The following is a 16,686-nucleotide window of genomic DNA, read 5'->3' on the forward strand; positions in this document are numbered from 1 at the left end:
TCAACTCAGCAAGTGTTGACGCGACTTACGGCGTAAGTGACGCCCTCGTAGTTGCAGGATCCCTTGATGGAGGAGACGCACTTCGGGCAGCACTGATCGGCGGCAATTCTCAAGCGCTCGCCCTTCGGACAACACACAAACAGCATTGGATGTTATTTTGGCTAGAATTTTCAGCCCCCCCCCATCCTCCCAAAAAACAACACTTCTAAAACACTTAGAAAGCGTCATTTGTTCATTATTTTCGCTTTAAGTACAATTTAGTTCTATTATGGCGTGTGAAGTTGTCCGAAAATGGTCATGTTACCCTCTGGAAGTCGCACTGTGGGTTGGCGCATTGGACGGGCGCACAGATGACCACGTTGTCGTAACACGTACACTCCTGACACGACTGCGGTCGCCATGACGACTTGTCCTGTTGGAAAAGAAAATGAAAGGAGAACGATTGTGAAAATAACACTTTGATTCACGATTTCTAACGCTTACGTACGATGAAAACGGGTCGATACATTCAACGTGAGTTCAGAACATTCTGAAAACCTTTTTTTTTTCAATTGATCAATATATTTTTCTAATCTTACCACTACTTCTCAAAAGTATTAAAACCGTGAGTGATTCAATCAATGAAATGATGACGAACCAATTTAAAAGGCACAAATGAAGCTTCACAAATGTATTTGCGCAATAACGTTCGATTAATGATTCAGGGAAAAAAAATGAAAGGATAGATTAACTAAAGCATTGTGCTTGCCTTGTGTTCTAAGGTACCTAATAAAGTGGCCAGGGTGTATCATAAGTCTGATGCAGCAAAATTAAACTTCATAAAACATGAGCCACACTGAATAGTCCAGGACCTGACAAAAAGATTTGAAGGCCACCGCCAGCTGATATTTAAACTTTAAATATACTCCGAAATTATAACTTTATCGATATCTCATCGCCGCTGAGCTTGCGTCGCGTCAACGGGCAGCTGGAGGCCCGAATGTGGGGAATCAATATTCTACCACGTGACTAAGCCCAAATACATGAATCACTTTCCAATCCTAAAATATGATTTTTCCTCCCGATCAATAACGGCCTCATGACAGCCATAATTCTGCCCCGTGGACTTTTGTGGTGAACGCCGTCTTGGGCGAACGCGCATCTCAAATCGACATGATAGAAGACCAACCTGGTCGTCAACGGAGCGTCAGGAGACCTCCGCCAAGGCCGAATCGGCCCCATCTGGATTTTCATGAGCGTTTTATACTGACACATAACACGCGTGTCCACAGATGTTCGCCCTCAAACACGCAATTAAACCCATGTTGGCGTGTACATAAATAGAACATATCACATTAGCTTCCCCTCTGCCGGCTCATTTCCATGATTAATCGTACCTTGGGGGGGAAATCAGAAACCGTCGAGAACGTGCTGCAATCGGAACCGCTCACTCACAGCTGCCGTTTCGCGAGTTTTATTGGCGCTCGGTCAAACATTGTATATTTCCAACACCAGAAAAAGAAAAGTTCAACATCACGTGATAAGAGGCGCGTTTTAAGTTTTGCTGTCACATTCGTCAATTCCTTCAATTTAGGAATGTAGATTTTCTTTTCAAACCTTAAATATTGTGAAACAGTTGATATTTGAAAATGATCGCGTAAAATGTGTAACGCATTACGTTAAAATGATAAAATTGTGTTAAAACATCCACACGCATCACGTTGAAACCCGACACTTGTCACGTTGAAACAAATTTGCCATATTTGTGAAAATTATCACCTTAAAACGAGCAAATTATGTTTTTAACGTGATAATTTATCACATCAAACTCTTCACGATATAATGTATTTGGAGTGAGGATTAGGGTAAGTGCTTGGCTCAGGTTAGCGTTTTGAGCTAAAGTTAATAAAGGAGGGCTCCAGTTAGGGCCAAGAGTTAAACGGGACGTGTACTCAAAAAATGATTTGCAATAAAACGTTCTCTGCATCTTCACAAGTCAAAACATGACATTCTGATTAACACTGTTTGTGGAAAATGAATTAAATCCACCCGTTTTTAGCCATCTCAGTCGGCGGCCATTTTGTCACTTCTGTCGACTGCAAATGAGGGCTCAGGTAACAACCAATCATGGCTCAGCTTCAGGAATGCTGTGATTGATTGTTCCCTCAGCCCTGAGCAACTATGATGTTATTTTCAGAAGTGTCAAAATGGCCGCCGACTGAGGTGGACAAAAACAAACCTCGTTCATATTCCACAAATGCAAGATTAATCAGACATGTCTAGAGTGCATAGAACATATTTTTGTGGAGAAAATTTTGGGGTTGACTTTCCCTTTAGAGGTAGAGTTGGCACGGGCACTTGGGCAACAGTCGTGTTTAGGACTCGGGGTACGGTAAGGCTTTAGGGCTGGAACAGGGTTAGAGTTTGTGTGTAGGGCTTCGACTCAGGCTTGGTTTAGAGGGTTAGGGTTACAAGGTCAAATCAAACTTTTAAACGCACCTGGTTAAAAAGTATCCCTTACCAGGTCTTAAGTTCATTTTTATGGTCAATGGTTTTTAGAATGTTTTCATTTTCATCATGTAGAAAACGAACCCTGGATGATTATGTCATCAAAGGCACGGAAGTGGTTTAATTGCATAACGGGGTCCCGGGTAATAATAAGCTGTCTGCTCACGAATTGCTTTCCTGCCATGCCTCAGTGGTCTTGTGTCAAATTAGCGTTGCTGCTAACGGCAGGTGACCGCCTGAGAAAGTCAATCCGTTCCGGACAAAGTCTCCAGAGGACAGCGTTCCAATTCCTTTCCCTGCTGCAAAATGGCATTGACCCCCAAGTTGACCGCGAACACGGAACAACAAGCCACTATTACCGAGAGAGCCGTAGAGCGCTCGTGTTAAAGGCCATTCGTAGCTCACGCCCAATTAGATTGTCCTCTCCTGGGACCCATCGCCGGGCTGCGTTGATTAAACGTCGTCCGGGTTCATTTCATTGCCCTCTCGGAGGAGCATTTCTGTCTCCCGCTTGATTTAGAAGATCAGCGGCTTGGACAACTCGCCATCGCACCGATACGATTTCAACGAGGACGACAGCTTGACAAGGCCGCAACTATTATTTTAGTTATCGAAAAATAGTGAGTGCAAAATATTGCTGCGTCTATTATTTTAATAATCGAAAAATATTGGTTATTTTTTGATTAATTGAGGACTCAGATTTTAAAAAGTATTTAAACGCAGCAATTTGGCAGTGCAGAAAATGCACAAAGATAATTTGACTATGATTCAGTTTCGGGTTGGGTTCAACATGTCAGAGAATCTTATAAAATGTTGATAATTTTCCAAAGGAAAAGAAAATTATTGCAAATGCCTTAATTGGAATCAACGCAAAGATAATCAGTCTGTTTTCACAGAGAGGGGAGGACAATTATTTACTGTTGAGAGATTGAAGTGCCACTGATTTGGACAATTTGAAGTTGATTCACAAAATAGTTGTCGATTAACTACTTGATTATCAAAATCAAGTAGTTGTTGATGAATCAATGCACCTCTATTCAAACACGGAGTTTCCTCATCGTAAACATATCATTGTTTGGAATTACTGTACCGATGAAAATGAAGATGGTCAATGAGCCACATGCTACTTCACTAAATGATCATTTTTCCAGACAAAGTCTGCGGACTAACTTGGAGGCACGTTTAAGCGAAAACATTGAGCTGCCTTACAAATAAAAACATGCAGTCGTTTACAATTACTGGAAAAACTTTGAGCCACATCAAATTCAATTATGATCTTAGCGCAGTGCAAAGGTAGTTGTCACGTGACGCATGCTAATTGTCAGCCGCCTGGCGGTGATAAACATAAAATTGTTGAGCACTGCAGTCGATTCAGTTGCAAAAAGACTAAAAGACACCAACACAAGCTCAGCCCTCGCACTAAAGGCGGACGAATCGAGAAAATAAGATAACCTGTCAGGCTAGCTAGCAAAAATCGAATCGGTCCAAAATTGCGCACGGTGCTGACGGTACCTAAAGTTATTACGGAAGCAAATTAAATCAGGGGAATGGATGGGCAGCAGAATCACTCCAGTTTCTCCCTGAGGAAACGCTTGGTCTGTCAGTATCGCTTAAACTAGTGGATCAATGTTGGCAGAATGAAGGTCCAGAATAATGTCTCGAAAGAGTACAGCGGTAAAAAATTGCTTGACAGCCCATTTAGGCATGAAATGAGTTGGCTGTGATTGAACCCCACCAGCTGCTGCTTGCAAAGTAGTAAAAATCTGTCTTAATTGCTTCCACGCTAACTTGGTTCTCTTCCAATTTTTTTATGATTTGCTTGGCAACCCGTCAAAGCAGGAAGCTAGTTGGGTCTGAATGAATCCTACTGCAAGCTGGTTGCCAAGTAGTAAAATCCGACATCCTCCCATTGGCTCAAGACGAACCTTGCTCACTTCCTATGTACTTTCTGTACTGGTCTTCCTTGGCAGCCTGTCTTGGGAGTTAGTTCTGAATGGATTATGCATGCTGTTGGCGAGCAGTAAAACCAGCATGTGTCTGTTGTCTAAAAAGGAAGTTTGTTTTCTTACTCTTTGCTTTCTGGTCTGGGTTTTGGGCAACCCATCTAGGTAGAAAATGACTGTGGGCCCAGCTGAATCCCACCATTTGCTGGTTGCAAAGTAATAACATTCATCGTGCTTTCATTGCCTTTTGTCCAACTTCGCTCCCCTCCTTTCTTTTCTAAACTCAGCCTGTCTAGATAGGTCTGAATGCCAAATGGTACAGTACACCATGCATCCATCACCCTAAGACAACATTAACTCTCCTTCTATTTCATCTTTTCCAATTTGCCTGGCAGCCTGTGTCGCCAGGAAGTTAGTCGGGCCTGTACATATCCCACCATCTGCTTTTTGCCAGATCAAAAATCAACGAAGCTTCAATTTCCTTCAGGCTAACTTCGCTTTCGCCTTGTGTATTTCATGTCCCTGGCAACCTGTCTAGGCAGTTTGGCTGGTACAAAGCTTCAACATCAAGATGCTAAACTAATCTAACAGTCGCTGGAGGTCACCCTTGAAGGAGAATCTAAAAAAAAAAAGTTCCCATCTTATAAATAGACGAGGAGCTGGATGATTAATTCAGATGCTATCGTAGAGAAACATCTGCTTGCGTGGTCCTATCAAGTGTATTTATACCGGCGCTCTTCACTGGGAGCCTTTCAGATTATTCTGGTCCACACTAACCCATTTACCAGGACACAAATAGACGCACGAGACAAGCCTGCCCGCTCAAAAGGGACGGATGGCGGCTCCACCAACTCATCTTATTAGGGAGGGACAACTAACTGGGATCATCCCCGGAACACAGCCAAATTAATAACAAGGAAATCAAACACAATTAGAGACAGACAAAAGTTGTGCCACTAAGAAAATATCACTCCCCCCAACAATAAAGTCAGATTTATTAGAGAAGTTCACAATTAACAATTATTCAAGATTAAAGGTGGAATATCAAGAGGAAACAAACGTCCAGTTCAAGAGATTATCAAAATTCATCAAACACGTTTTATTTGGGAGGGAAAAAAACCTTAATTCTTGTCAGATGCAGGCATCATTTTTATAAAAATATTTTTTATGTTTTTAAATTGAAAGTTTTTCGCATTATATTCTAATACTAATAGTTTGACTTTTTCTTAAAAAAAAACATTTTATCTCTCAAGAAAAAAAAATATAAAGTTGTGATTCCCAACAAAAAAAATCTTATAAAATGACAACTAATCGCCCCATTTTTTAAAAAATACTTTATTATATACTTATTATATACTTAATACTGTTTTTAAGATTTTTTTTCTTTATTATTATTAAAATAAAAAACACATTTTGTGTTTACTTCATCCATTCTGATAAAACTATGTTTCTTCCCCTCAACCTTTTATTCAATTAAAACTACAATTATTTTTTTTATATAAAATGTAAGATGTTTTTCAAGGGGGTAAAAAATCCGCCCCATTTTCCCCCAATAAATATTGTTTTTTTTTTTTTAATTAAATGATACAATGAAATGCAACTTTCTCATCATAATACAACTTCGTTTCCAGCAAAAATAAATAAGTAAATGTTGATATCACATCCCTTCTACTCCACATGTGCTATTACCATTCACTTCTTGGCACTTGTTGAGGAGTTGACGAGTCAAGATGCCGTTTACCAAGTGTCCAAACACATTTGGAGCCATTTTAATAAGATGATGTCGTGTTTGGACTACTTCGGTGCTCAACTCCCCGAAAACGTGCCACTTGCACCCGTAGGGCGATTAATCTGGCAAACAGCTGCTAGCGTTTAGCTTTTAGGGCTAACAAAACAAAGGCTTCATAATTCATACGCACGGGGAGCCTTTCAAGCGACGTATTTTTTTTTTTCTGTTGTTGTCTACTCTGCCAGCACACGATGCATTCAAGGGGGCCCTTGAGTCCCCCCTGCTCTTTAATAATGCACGGCCCTGCTGCTGCTGGGTCATGCGAGGCTGCCCGGGAACGTTTTTTCATGACTTACAACGATGCCATCCTTCCTACATTTATCCCTTACCATAATTGACTTCCCTCCTTTCAACATCACAAATGTAGAATTTCTTTCAGAACGTACAGTAACACTCCCCCAATCCCTCCACCCTCCCTGTAGTGGGCAGGGTTTACACTCCAGACCACCTCTGCAATGAGTGAAAACCACATTATAGAAATTCACTATTTAATTACTCCCGAGGCATGTTTTTATAGCCTTTATGGCACTGTTTTTTTTTAATCATTAAACATGTTTCTGAAATAATACAAACACATTAAAACATATATTACAAACCTGTATTGAGAGAAAGCAATGGTTACGGAAAAAAAGTATTGTGGGAAAACCGTAACAGTGTACGAGCCCTCTGTTTTGTCAGGCAAAAGCTGTTTGTCTTATCTGTGGCCTTGTGTAGGCATAAAAAGCAGGATTCAAGAGGATTTGACATTGACGAATCTTCCGCAAAGACAGGATGAGTTGGAAGAGTTTCTGCTGTCGTACTACGTCTCTGAAATTTACGCCGTATCAAAAACTAAATGGTGGGCCACCATCTCGTCGTAGACCGTTAATTACATTTCAAATAAACCAGCAACAGAACAAAAATAGTGTCATGAACTTTACTAAAAGAAAAAGCAAAACAGCAGGATGGAAGTGGTGGAGGGTGGCGTAACTTGTTATTCCTTTCTTTCCCTCGCGTCTGCCAACTTCCTTAATGAATCTTAGCTTCTTTCTATGTCAAGCCTCTTGCGAGTTAACCTTTTTTAACTCATTTGCTGCCATGGACGATTATATTCGTCAACGGGTAGGTGTTGAAGAGAATCTCATCGAGTTTAAGTGTGAAATTTAGATTTGTGAACCACTGTAATGACAAACACAAGCCTGTAGGTGGCGCCTGTGCATTGCTTAGGCACCAGCATAGCTTTTGAGTTGAAGATCAAGATTTGCTGGTGAATCTCGGTGGTTATGACTGTGAGAAATGTCAGCACGTTGGCAGTCGGACCAATTTAAGCAGCAGGGACTTGAAGAGAGGATGTGTCTTGGTAACTTGTAAAAAGTGTGAGTCAAGATGTTGAGAAGAGATGACACGGTTCATGGAGTGAATGGTGAACCCTGAGTAAAAAAAAATATAAAAGCCATTTTGTTGATTCCAATCAAACCAACCGATCCACTAATGCTGATTGCCAAATGACAGAAAAAGCTGCAAATACTTTTTATGCTGAAAGTTGACGTCACGCAAAATTTTCTCAGAGAAAATGAGTCAACTTCCTGCCTGTCCTCCTTAACTCTTTTATCCCCACTTTCCTAACATCCAGCACTTCTTTCCTAATCCATCCTTTATGCTTTGCCTCTCGCCCTCCTTCACAACTTCCTACCTTTCCGCCTTCAATCCGTCCTTTCGCTACTTCCTAGCATCCTCGTTCCTTTTCTTCCGATCTCGTTAAGGCGTCACCGTTCTGCGTGTGAGGCGAACGTAGTGTACATCGTCGTTAGCGGTGCGAGACTCAATTTGTCTCCCAGAGGATCCACACCTTACATAAGTTCAACACGCTCTGGGCGGGTGAGGGCGAGGCGTTCAGGAGCGGACGGCGTATTTACATAAAAAAAGAAAAAATGAAGCAGTGAGCGTCGGCCGGAAGCGAACGCCAAGTATGTATGCGGAGATGAAGTGGGGGCGGGAAGTCTTCATAGGAGAGTGCTAAGAGGATTAAATTGGTACATTCGCAGCGTGCAGACGAGTGCGCGCACACGCACGCCACATGAAACACGAGCCTTCCTTCCTGAGGGTCGACTGTACACAGTGAGCGATGATGTTTCGACATGTTTGTGATGACGGGCCAAAATATGTAAATGCATCCGGTATTTGGCCCTGAGGGGAGGTCTACATTTAACCGGAGTGGCACTCAAAGGAGACCTCCGCCAAGGCAGGATGGGCCTAAATTAGACGGAACAGATGCATGCCGACTGTACTGTATGTGTCGAGAAGAAGCGTGCTTCATGCAAATTCTTGGTTAGTAGTGGAGCTGCACGTTTATGGCCACTAGTGATTATCGGGCCGATATTTGGCATTTTGCCAATAATCGGCATCGGCCTTTTTTTAATTTTTATTTTTTTTTATACTTTCAAGGCGAATAAATCAAAAGATGGTTTACTTTGGCATGTTAGGGAAAAAACAATGAAAGTTGCAACTCGTCCAAGAGACATTGGAAACAATGACCAACAGAGGGCGACAGAGCGGGAAGCCTTACAGGTCACCGGATGGCACCCAGATTGTCTTAAATTAAAAAAAAAAAAACTGAAGTTAGTGAAGACGAAAAAAACACGCCTGCATGAAGAAGGGCCGCAGTATGTGTGTGGAAAAATGAAAATGAAAAGAAGACACAACAAAACAGCCCGGACGCACTAAGCAGGTGCGAGCGGCCTTGAATAGACGCACCGCATCCTGTACAAGACGTCGGCACTGCGACAGACGAAGGGATGGGTCGTTGTAGCCCAAGAGAGGCGTCGATAATAAGATTATGGATTGTGTTGTGTGTCCAAATGTGTGTTTGTGTGTGGTCGACAACACTTGATTATTAGTTTTGCGGCACGAGCTCCTCACCATGATGCGCCTCATGGCCAATAATTTTAGCTGTACTTTCTCTGACTTTGCAGGGTGCACTCGCTTGTTATTTCGCCAGCTTCATGAAGCCTGAGCCATGCGTCACATGCCGTCACAAACAATTGAAACACATTTTTGCTATTCATAATTCAACTCACTTCATTTGAAATGTTTTCACATTTTCTCTAACAAGTGAGATACAAAGCAGTCTAATAGATTGTTTAATAGATCTATTGATTTAATTTAATAGTTCATTAAAAAAAAATTATATATATATATATATATATATATATATATATATATATATATATATATATATTCTGGATTCATTTAATTAAAATACCGATTATAAAAGGTGTTTTAAGTACCATTTTACCGTTCTTGTCATACAATGGTTAAAATGAGTTAACGGCTTGCTATTTTAAGGAACTTATTAATTTAATTTGATAGTAATTTACTTGATCTCAACAGTATTTTATTTCATTTACATTTTTTAAACAATTGGAATTTTTATTTAGTTTTCTTTTCCCCATTTCAATATTAAACTTATTATATGGGCTGAAGTTAAGGGCTATTGTTTTTTTTTGTTTTTTTTTAAGAAAAAAAACCACTTCCATTCTTCCCATTTTTAAATATACTGGCTTAAAATAACAGCTTTAAATTTCATTTTATTGAGTAATTTTAATAATAAATTAAAATATTTTTTATTTCACCTAAACTCAATTTTCACATTATTATTTGCAATTTTCCCCATTTGTCACCAATTTTATATTTTTTATATTACAATAGTTAAATTAATTTATTAGTTTAATTTGGCAAAAAAATATGTTGATGTAATTGGACTTATTTTCTTTTTCTTTTGAAATGTTTGTATTGGGTGTATTCATTTTGTTAAGCAGCGTGAGGAAAGCCGTATAATCAAGTCAAAGTCAGACTTTTTTTTTATCTCAAAGGCAGGCATTTTTTTTAAAATTATTATTCTGAGAAACACAACCTGAATTCATTACCTGATGTAAAAAAAAAAAAAACCTCACTACTGTTTATCTGAAAAGATGAAAATAAGAAACAGCGTAACAGGGAAGAGACGAAGCCAAAGTCAAAGGGAAAACGTGTGTGTGCATGTGTGTGCGTGCGTGTGTGCGTGTGTGCGCGTGGACAATGCATTGGTAACACAACACCGGTGCGAGTGAGCCTGCAGTAAATCAGACAAGTGCTGAGTGAGGAAACAATGAGGAGGAGGAGGGCTTTTAATGCAAGGCAGGAACAAATGACAATGCATTAGTATCCACCAAGAAAAGTGGGTGTGTAAAGGGGTGGGGGACGGGCCGGGGAGGTCATAATGACCTCCGGCACAGGTGGGACGAGGTTGTGACAAAGACCTGAAGTGAACTTGCTGATACAACTTCTCTGATACTCTACTACCCCCAACAGGGGAAAATCCCTGGGTTGCATTCACCCCCTCATTGTACATCGGTGCCTTTCACACAGATGACAACATGAGGTGAAAAAAGGCTTTGACGCGGAGAGTCTAAGGTGCTATCGACAGAATCCTGCCTCTGTGCTTTTTACACAGAGAAGAGTGACATGGGAAAAGCCGCCTTTGGGCTGTGTGAAAGGGGTTATGGACCTAACACTCGACTACCTCTCGAGCCGCAAAATTGGCAGGTCAATTCCGTTCATCCATTTTGCGACTGTGCCTTTAACGCAGGACTTATGGCACGTGAAAACCAACAACTTTGACTCTCTGCGAGAAAGGGGCCACTGTCATGTCATTCCACGCTAACATAACCTCTGAGCTAAGCTTTTTGTGTCTGTGCCTTTCACACGAAAAATTGTGAAAAAGACGGCTTGAAATGGCAGCATGAAAGGGATATTGAGACACATCCTGTTCTGATGCAACCACTCTGATAGTCTACTACCTCTGTCAGCTTCAATTCATATCCCAATCCCGTCTCAGTGCCTTTCACACAGAACAGTGACGGGAGGAAAATAAAAAGGCAGTGTGACAGGGGCTGCTGATACAACATCCTGATCTGACACCGCCTCTGTGACATGCTATTAGCCCTGAAACCAGGAAAGTGTTGGACCCACCCAAACCTTTCCAGGCCGGTCACACCAAAAACTCGAGAAAAGAAAGAGCTCAGACGATGAGAAAGGAGCTTCGTCACAATCTGAAATGATTTATGCAGTAACTGTTCATCTCTTGCAGTGCACCTGATCTTTATTGAGACCAGTTGTTCCCGTGACTCCATGACAGCGGCGTCCATATTTAGTGACACGCCGCTAACCACGCCGGATTATTTTAGCGATGAAAAACAGCTGCAAGCACCGTCGGCAGCTATTTTGACTTTGTAATGGAATATGAAGGCGGCAACATGGAGGCAAAAAGCAATTGTCCACATTTTGGACAACTTGATACTCCAAGACCACTGCACACGACTATTTGTGGACCTCATAAAGGAAATTGCTCCTTTTTTTTAAGCACCGGAAGAAGCAAGAACATGAGACGATGCCTCGACATTGTTAGACGACAGCGAAACTGGAATCTGAGGGCAAAGTGCAACCAAGCGCAGACTGTGGAGTGCGACGTACAGAGTTAATGCACAACATGGTCAGCTAAGGTTATCATTTCCAGGGTTAGCTTTTAATTTAGAACAACCACCGATGGTTAATGTGACACATTTTATTGAGGAGGAGACTGAGGGTATAGTACAGCAAAGGGGAGACTGTGGAGTGCAACATACTGGCGTCTAAAGATAAATATAGTAATAGTGTCAGAGTTCTAATTTCTGGTTGAGTTTGTCATTTCTAGCAACCAGCAGTGGTTAACGTGATACATCTTATTCAAGCGGAGAATAAGGGCAAAGGGTGGCCAAGTGGAGACTGTGGAGTATAACATTGTGTTCTCCGTAGTTTATGGAATATTCAATATGGGAAACATTTTTTTAGTCTGTTTCCAAGGATGGCCAAGTGGGGCAGTAAACCATCCTCACTCCTTGTTCATTACTGCCACCTGGAGGAGTGGAGAGGAACAGCATCAACCTTGTTCATTTTTCCTTTTGTTTTCTCTCTCTGTCATCCAACAGACATGTTTCAGACAGTTGCGCCTCGGCGGAAGTCATCCCTCTCGACAAGCATCTTTCAACACGGCTACTCTGGGCCTCATTGACAAAATCCTGTTGCGACGGCGACGTCACAACACATCAGTCGAGAGACTTAGCTTAGCGCCCGCCGGCAACTAAGTGCACCAGTTATGTTAAATATGTAAACATGAAGAGCTGGGCTCTCTTTGGCACTCAGGGAAAATCAATAAGGTGCACGAAACATCCCACACACGCACACACACACACGCACATACACGTGCACACCTGAAGTCGGAGTCACTCATCCAGATGGAGTGTTAATCTCCAAGTTTTGTGCTTACAATCCAAAATTGGTGTGGCAAAAATAAAGCAAGTGAAGTGGCCCAAGTTTTTCAATACGAGAGATTGCCCGGACAAGTTTTCGCTTTGCCTTGTGTTTAAATTTCGAGATATGTGCGCTCTACGGCGACAGTGAACTTTATTGAACTTCAACTTCACAACAAGCAGTAGGGGGCAGAGAAAAAAATTTATAAAATTGTTAGACTCATAGCATTATTGCCCAGGTCATTTTTTAACTTGTTCAAGAAACAATAAAATGAAGAAATAAATGAAACAGATTCAAAACGAATACAGAAATAAAGGGGAAAAAAATATATACTGAGCGGATTGGTCATTTTTATTGATATCTTGATAGTAAGTTAAAAAATGTCTTAACTTATAATGTTATTAGCATAATCATCATCATGATCATAATAATCATAATGATAATAATTGCAAAGGTCACTTTGAACGAAAACTCTTACAAACCGGATGAATACACATAAATAAAGATTTTTAGAGACGTTCGTATTTTTTTATTGACATAGTTAAAGCAGGGCAAAAAATAGGTCCGATTTTTTTCACATAAATTTACTGACGATGATAGTTCATAAATACGTTTTTTTTTTATTTATTGTCTATTCTTCAATTAATTGGCCGATTAATCGTTGATCAAAATTTTATTTGGCCAAATATTGGGATCCGCCACAAAAAAAAAAAAAAATCCATATTGGCCCAGTCCTCGTTATTATTTAGTTTGTTTTTGTAAACTATGATAACCTTGTTTCTAACATCATTGCTAGTTTCATTAGCTTGCATGTGGCCATTTTCATTCATTAAGCTACACAGACAGAGCCTTTTTCATTCCAAGAAAGTCTTCACTAGCTGACAAACTGCTTCTTGTTGTGAAGTAGCAAAAAAAAAAAAAAATCCTCATCATCATCATCATCAAGCTTGGCCTCTTTAATGAAAAATATCAGTAAGGGGGGTGAGTAACTCTCAGGTGGCGCGTTGGGGGTGGCACGGTGAGAGAGTGGGGAGAGGGGGGGTTGGTCTCTTTTAAGTCATGTGGGGAATAATTTGAGACTGTAAACGAAGGCGACGGCCTCACAACAGAGGAGATGAAAGCGGGGAAATACAACGCCGACGTGTGCCCGAGTTGACAGGGGATGCGTTTGAACATTCGCTGCCGCTTTGGAAAATGCAGGACGGAGTATGACACGGTGGCGGGAAAACCGGTGGTTGAAAGGAGAGGGATTGGACGGAGCACTGCAGCACGCGAGGGCTTCAGCAGGCCTAACAAGGCAACATTTGACACTGGTCACTTTGCCCTCTTCCTATTTTAGTGAAATAGAGGAGCCCGTTTAGGCGGCAAATGAAGTGAGCATGTTTTTACTTTTTAAAGATAATGTTTGGATGTAAAATGTGGCGCCATACAAGCATGTGGGGTATTTACTTTGCTTAAAAGTCCATTTCAGTATCTACAGCAGCCCGTTTAGGCAGCAAATGAAGTTCGCATCTCCTTATATTCGTACAATAAAGGACGAAGAATTGAGCACAGAAGCGATGACTTTGACTCGCAGTGTCAACATAAATTACAGGCTCTGCCCGACTCGACTTCCCCTTCCACTGTGTGTGAACTTGACTTGTCATGTCCTCGGCACGCTCTCGACCAGCTGACGTGTCTGCAGGCTGTGTTTTGACGGCTCTTTGCGAACACTAAACTTCAAAAATGATGTTTTTTCAGCATGAATGCAGAAGGAGATAATAGTTAGGTGCACTACAGCCCGCTTGGGCGGCAAATGAAGTTAGAATGTCTTTCCTTTCTTACAAGCAACTTCACCTTTGCTGACAAAATGTTGATGCTACAGGCATGAACGACAATGGCTTTGCTTTCTTGCGACAGCTGTTGACTGCAGCCCATTTAGGTGACAAACAGAATGACTTTGTTTTCTTAGAATAAAGGCAGAGACTTTTTCTGGTGAAATGTTGCTGTTCACTGGTGTACTGCAGAAATACTTTGTTCCCGGGACCATTGGATTTTGACCTCCACTGCAGCCCGTTTAGGCGACAAACAGTTTGAGGGTCCTTTGTACAGTAACGGCAAGACACTTGACTTTTCTAATAAAATGTCACCCTCTACTGGAGTGGAGGACAATCGTTTTGCTCACTTTTTACTTTGACCGCATCCCGTCTAGGCAACAATCAAAGTTAAGTAGCCTTCTTTTCTTACAATAAAGGCAGACAACCTGGCTTGGGTGTTGCATCTACAAGTGAGTAAGTCAATCTATTTTCTCAATTTCTATTTAGACATCTACTGCAGCCCGTTTAGGCATGAAATTTAAGGAAAACATCCTTGTTTATTGACAATAAACAATTTTGCGTTGTAACGTTTCAGTACACAGGTGAGGAGAAAAAACATTTCCTCCCTTCCTATTTTGACCACCACTGCAGCCCGTTGAGGTGACAAATAAAAATAGTATAGCGTGTTTTCTTAAAATAGAAGTAGACACTTGAATTTTCCAGGTAAAATGTTGCCTTTTATTGGAATGTGGGAAATTCACTACTCTCTCTTCCTATTTAGACATCTACTCCAGCCCGTTTAGGTGACAAACAATGCTAAAATGCCCCTCTTTTAAAAAACTCCCCCGCCCGCGAACGAGGCCCTGAGCTGAGGGGTGAACATCCTAATCCGTCAAGACCATAAACCCGTGAAAGGAAAACACAGCCTTCCTCCTCCCTCTTCTTCCTCGTCACTGCGTGTCCTCGGTCACGCTCCATAAAAGCCAAAAGTTCACCTGTTCCACTCGCGCAGCCTTTTGTTGTTTGCGGCAGGCACTGACGAGCACCCCTGGCAGAGGTCAACTTGCGTCTTAGAGCAGTTTGGAATTCTAACTATCGGGTCTGTCGGCTGGAACCGAGTGCGAGAACTCCGAGACGCGTGTCACTGCCTCACAAAAAAAACTTTTTACAGACGCCAATACGAATGAGGGTTGATTTACACACAGCCATGTGCAATTAAAAGATAATAAAACAGCCATCAGATCTCACAAGTTATTCAATTGACAAACGAGTATGATTAAAAAACCAAAAAGCGGAACACCAAAAAAACCTGTACATGTTGTGGCAACTTGTCTGGTAATGAAATGTTGCCTCCCTACTGACATGCATGCAGAGCAATCACTTTGCTTCCCCCCCCCCATCTTCCAATCCTTTCCTTATCGACCTGAGAGCAACCCGTTTGGGCACCAAATGAAATCAGCATGTCAATTTTCAACTTTTTGAGGTAAAATGTTGTTTCCTACTCACATGCAGGGCAAACACTTTGCTTTCTTCTTCCCTTTTTTTGTTTCGACTGCAGCCCGTTTAGGTAACAAATGAAGTTTGCAACAATTTAGGGCTGAAGGGTTTCCCCAAACTCACATGAAGGACAGTCACTATTCCTTTTTCAAGCTCTACCGCAGCCCATTTAGGCAACAAATTAAGATAGTATGTCCTATAGTATGCACATTTTTGAGTTTAGTGGCATGGATGAAGATTGCTTTGCACTCTTACCAAGTCAGTTTCTACTGCACCTTGTTTAGGCAGAAAATGAAGTCAGTGTGACCTAATTTTCTCACAGAAACAGCACCCTATTGATGTTTGTGCATTTTTGGCAATGGTTTGACTGGTTTGGCTTGTCGTTTTTCTCACAACATGGCAATACTCATTTTTCCTCTCACATTAATCTCTACTGGCACAAGGTACAATCTCAACACAATTTCAGTTGTGTAAATCACTATTCTTTTGTCGGCATCAACTGCACCCCACTTGGGCAACAAACGAAGTCAACTAATTCTTCATAGAAAAGGTGCAGAGACTCACCTTTGGGGGGGTGTCAAAAAAGCACGAGAGAAACAACTTTCTCTCTTTCCATCTTAATGGCAACTGCAGCCCATTTAGGCGACAAATTAAAGCAGTCAGTGTGTCCATTTTCTTCATACAAGTGAGACAAAGATGAATTTTTGGGGATAAAATGTCGTACCCATCGAGCATGGAGGACAATACCTTTGCTGTCTTTCCATGTCAATCTCCATTGCAGCCCGTTTAAGCAGCAAATTAAGTTAGCGTGTCTTTATTTTGTGACAAGAACGTTTTGTTACATTCACATGGCGGAAAATCACTTTTG

The 16,686-nt window shown here is 41.3% G+C and overlaps 1 protein-coding gene across 1 annotated transcript in view; it reads right to left on the reverse strand.

Moving 5' to 3' along the window:
- The window catches only part of fras1 (Fraser extracellular matrix complex subunit 1), a 122,298-nt gene that overhangs the window by 88,709 nt on the left and 16,903 nt on the right, over nt 1-16,686 (reverse strand). Inside the window, exons 3-4 of the mRNA XM_088290094.1 lie at nt 305-412; nt 30-122 (exon numbers count right to left, since the gene is read on the reverse strand). Coding sequence (XP_088146220.1) covers nt 30-122; nt 305-412 — 201 coding nt within the window. The remainder of the gene's footprint in view (nt 1-29; nt 123-304; nt 413-16,686) is intronic.

Source organism: Idiotropiscis lumnitzeri, chromosome 1 (assembly GCF_059441095.1).
Source record: "Idiotropiscis lumnitzeri isolate Australia: NSW breed Sydney's pygmy pipehorse chromosome 1, RoL_Ilum_1.0, whole genome shotgun sequence".
Classification (NCBI taxonomy): domain Eukaryota; kingdom Metazoa; phylum Chordata; class Actinopteri; order Syngnathiformes; family Syngnathidae; genus Idiotropiscis; species Idiotropiscis lumnitzeri.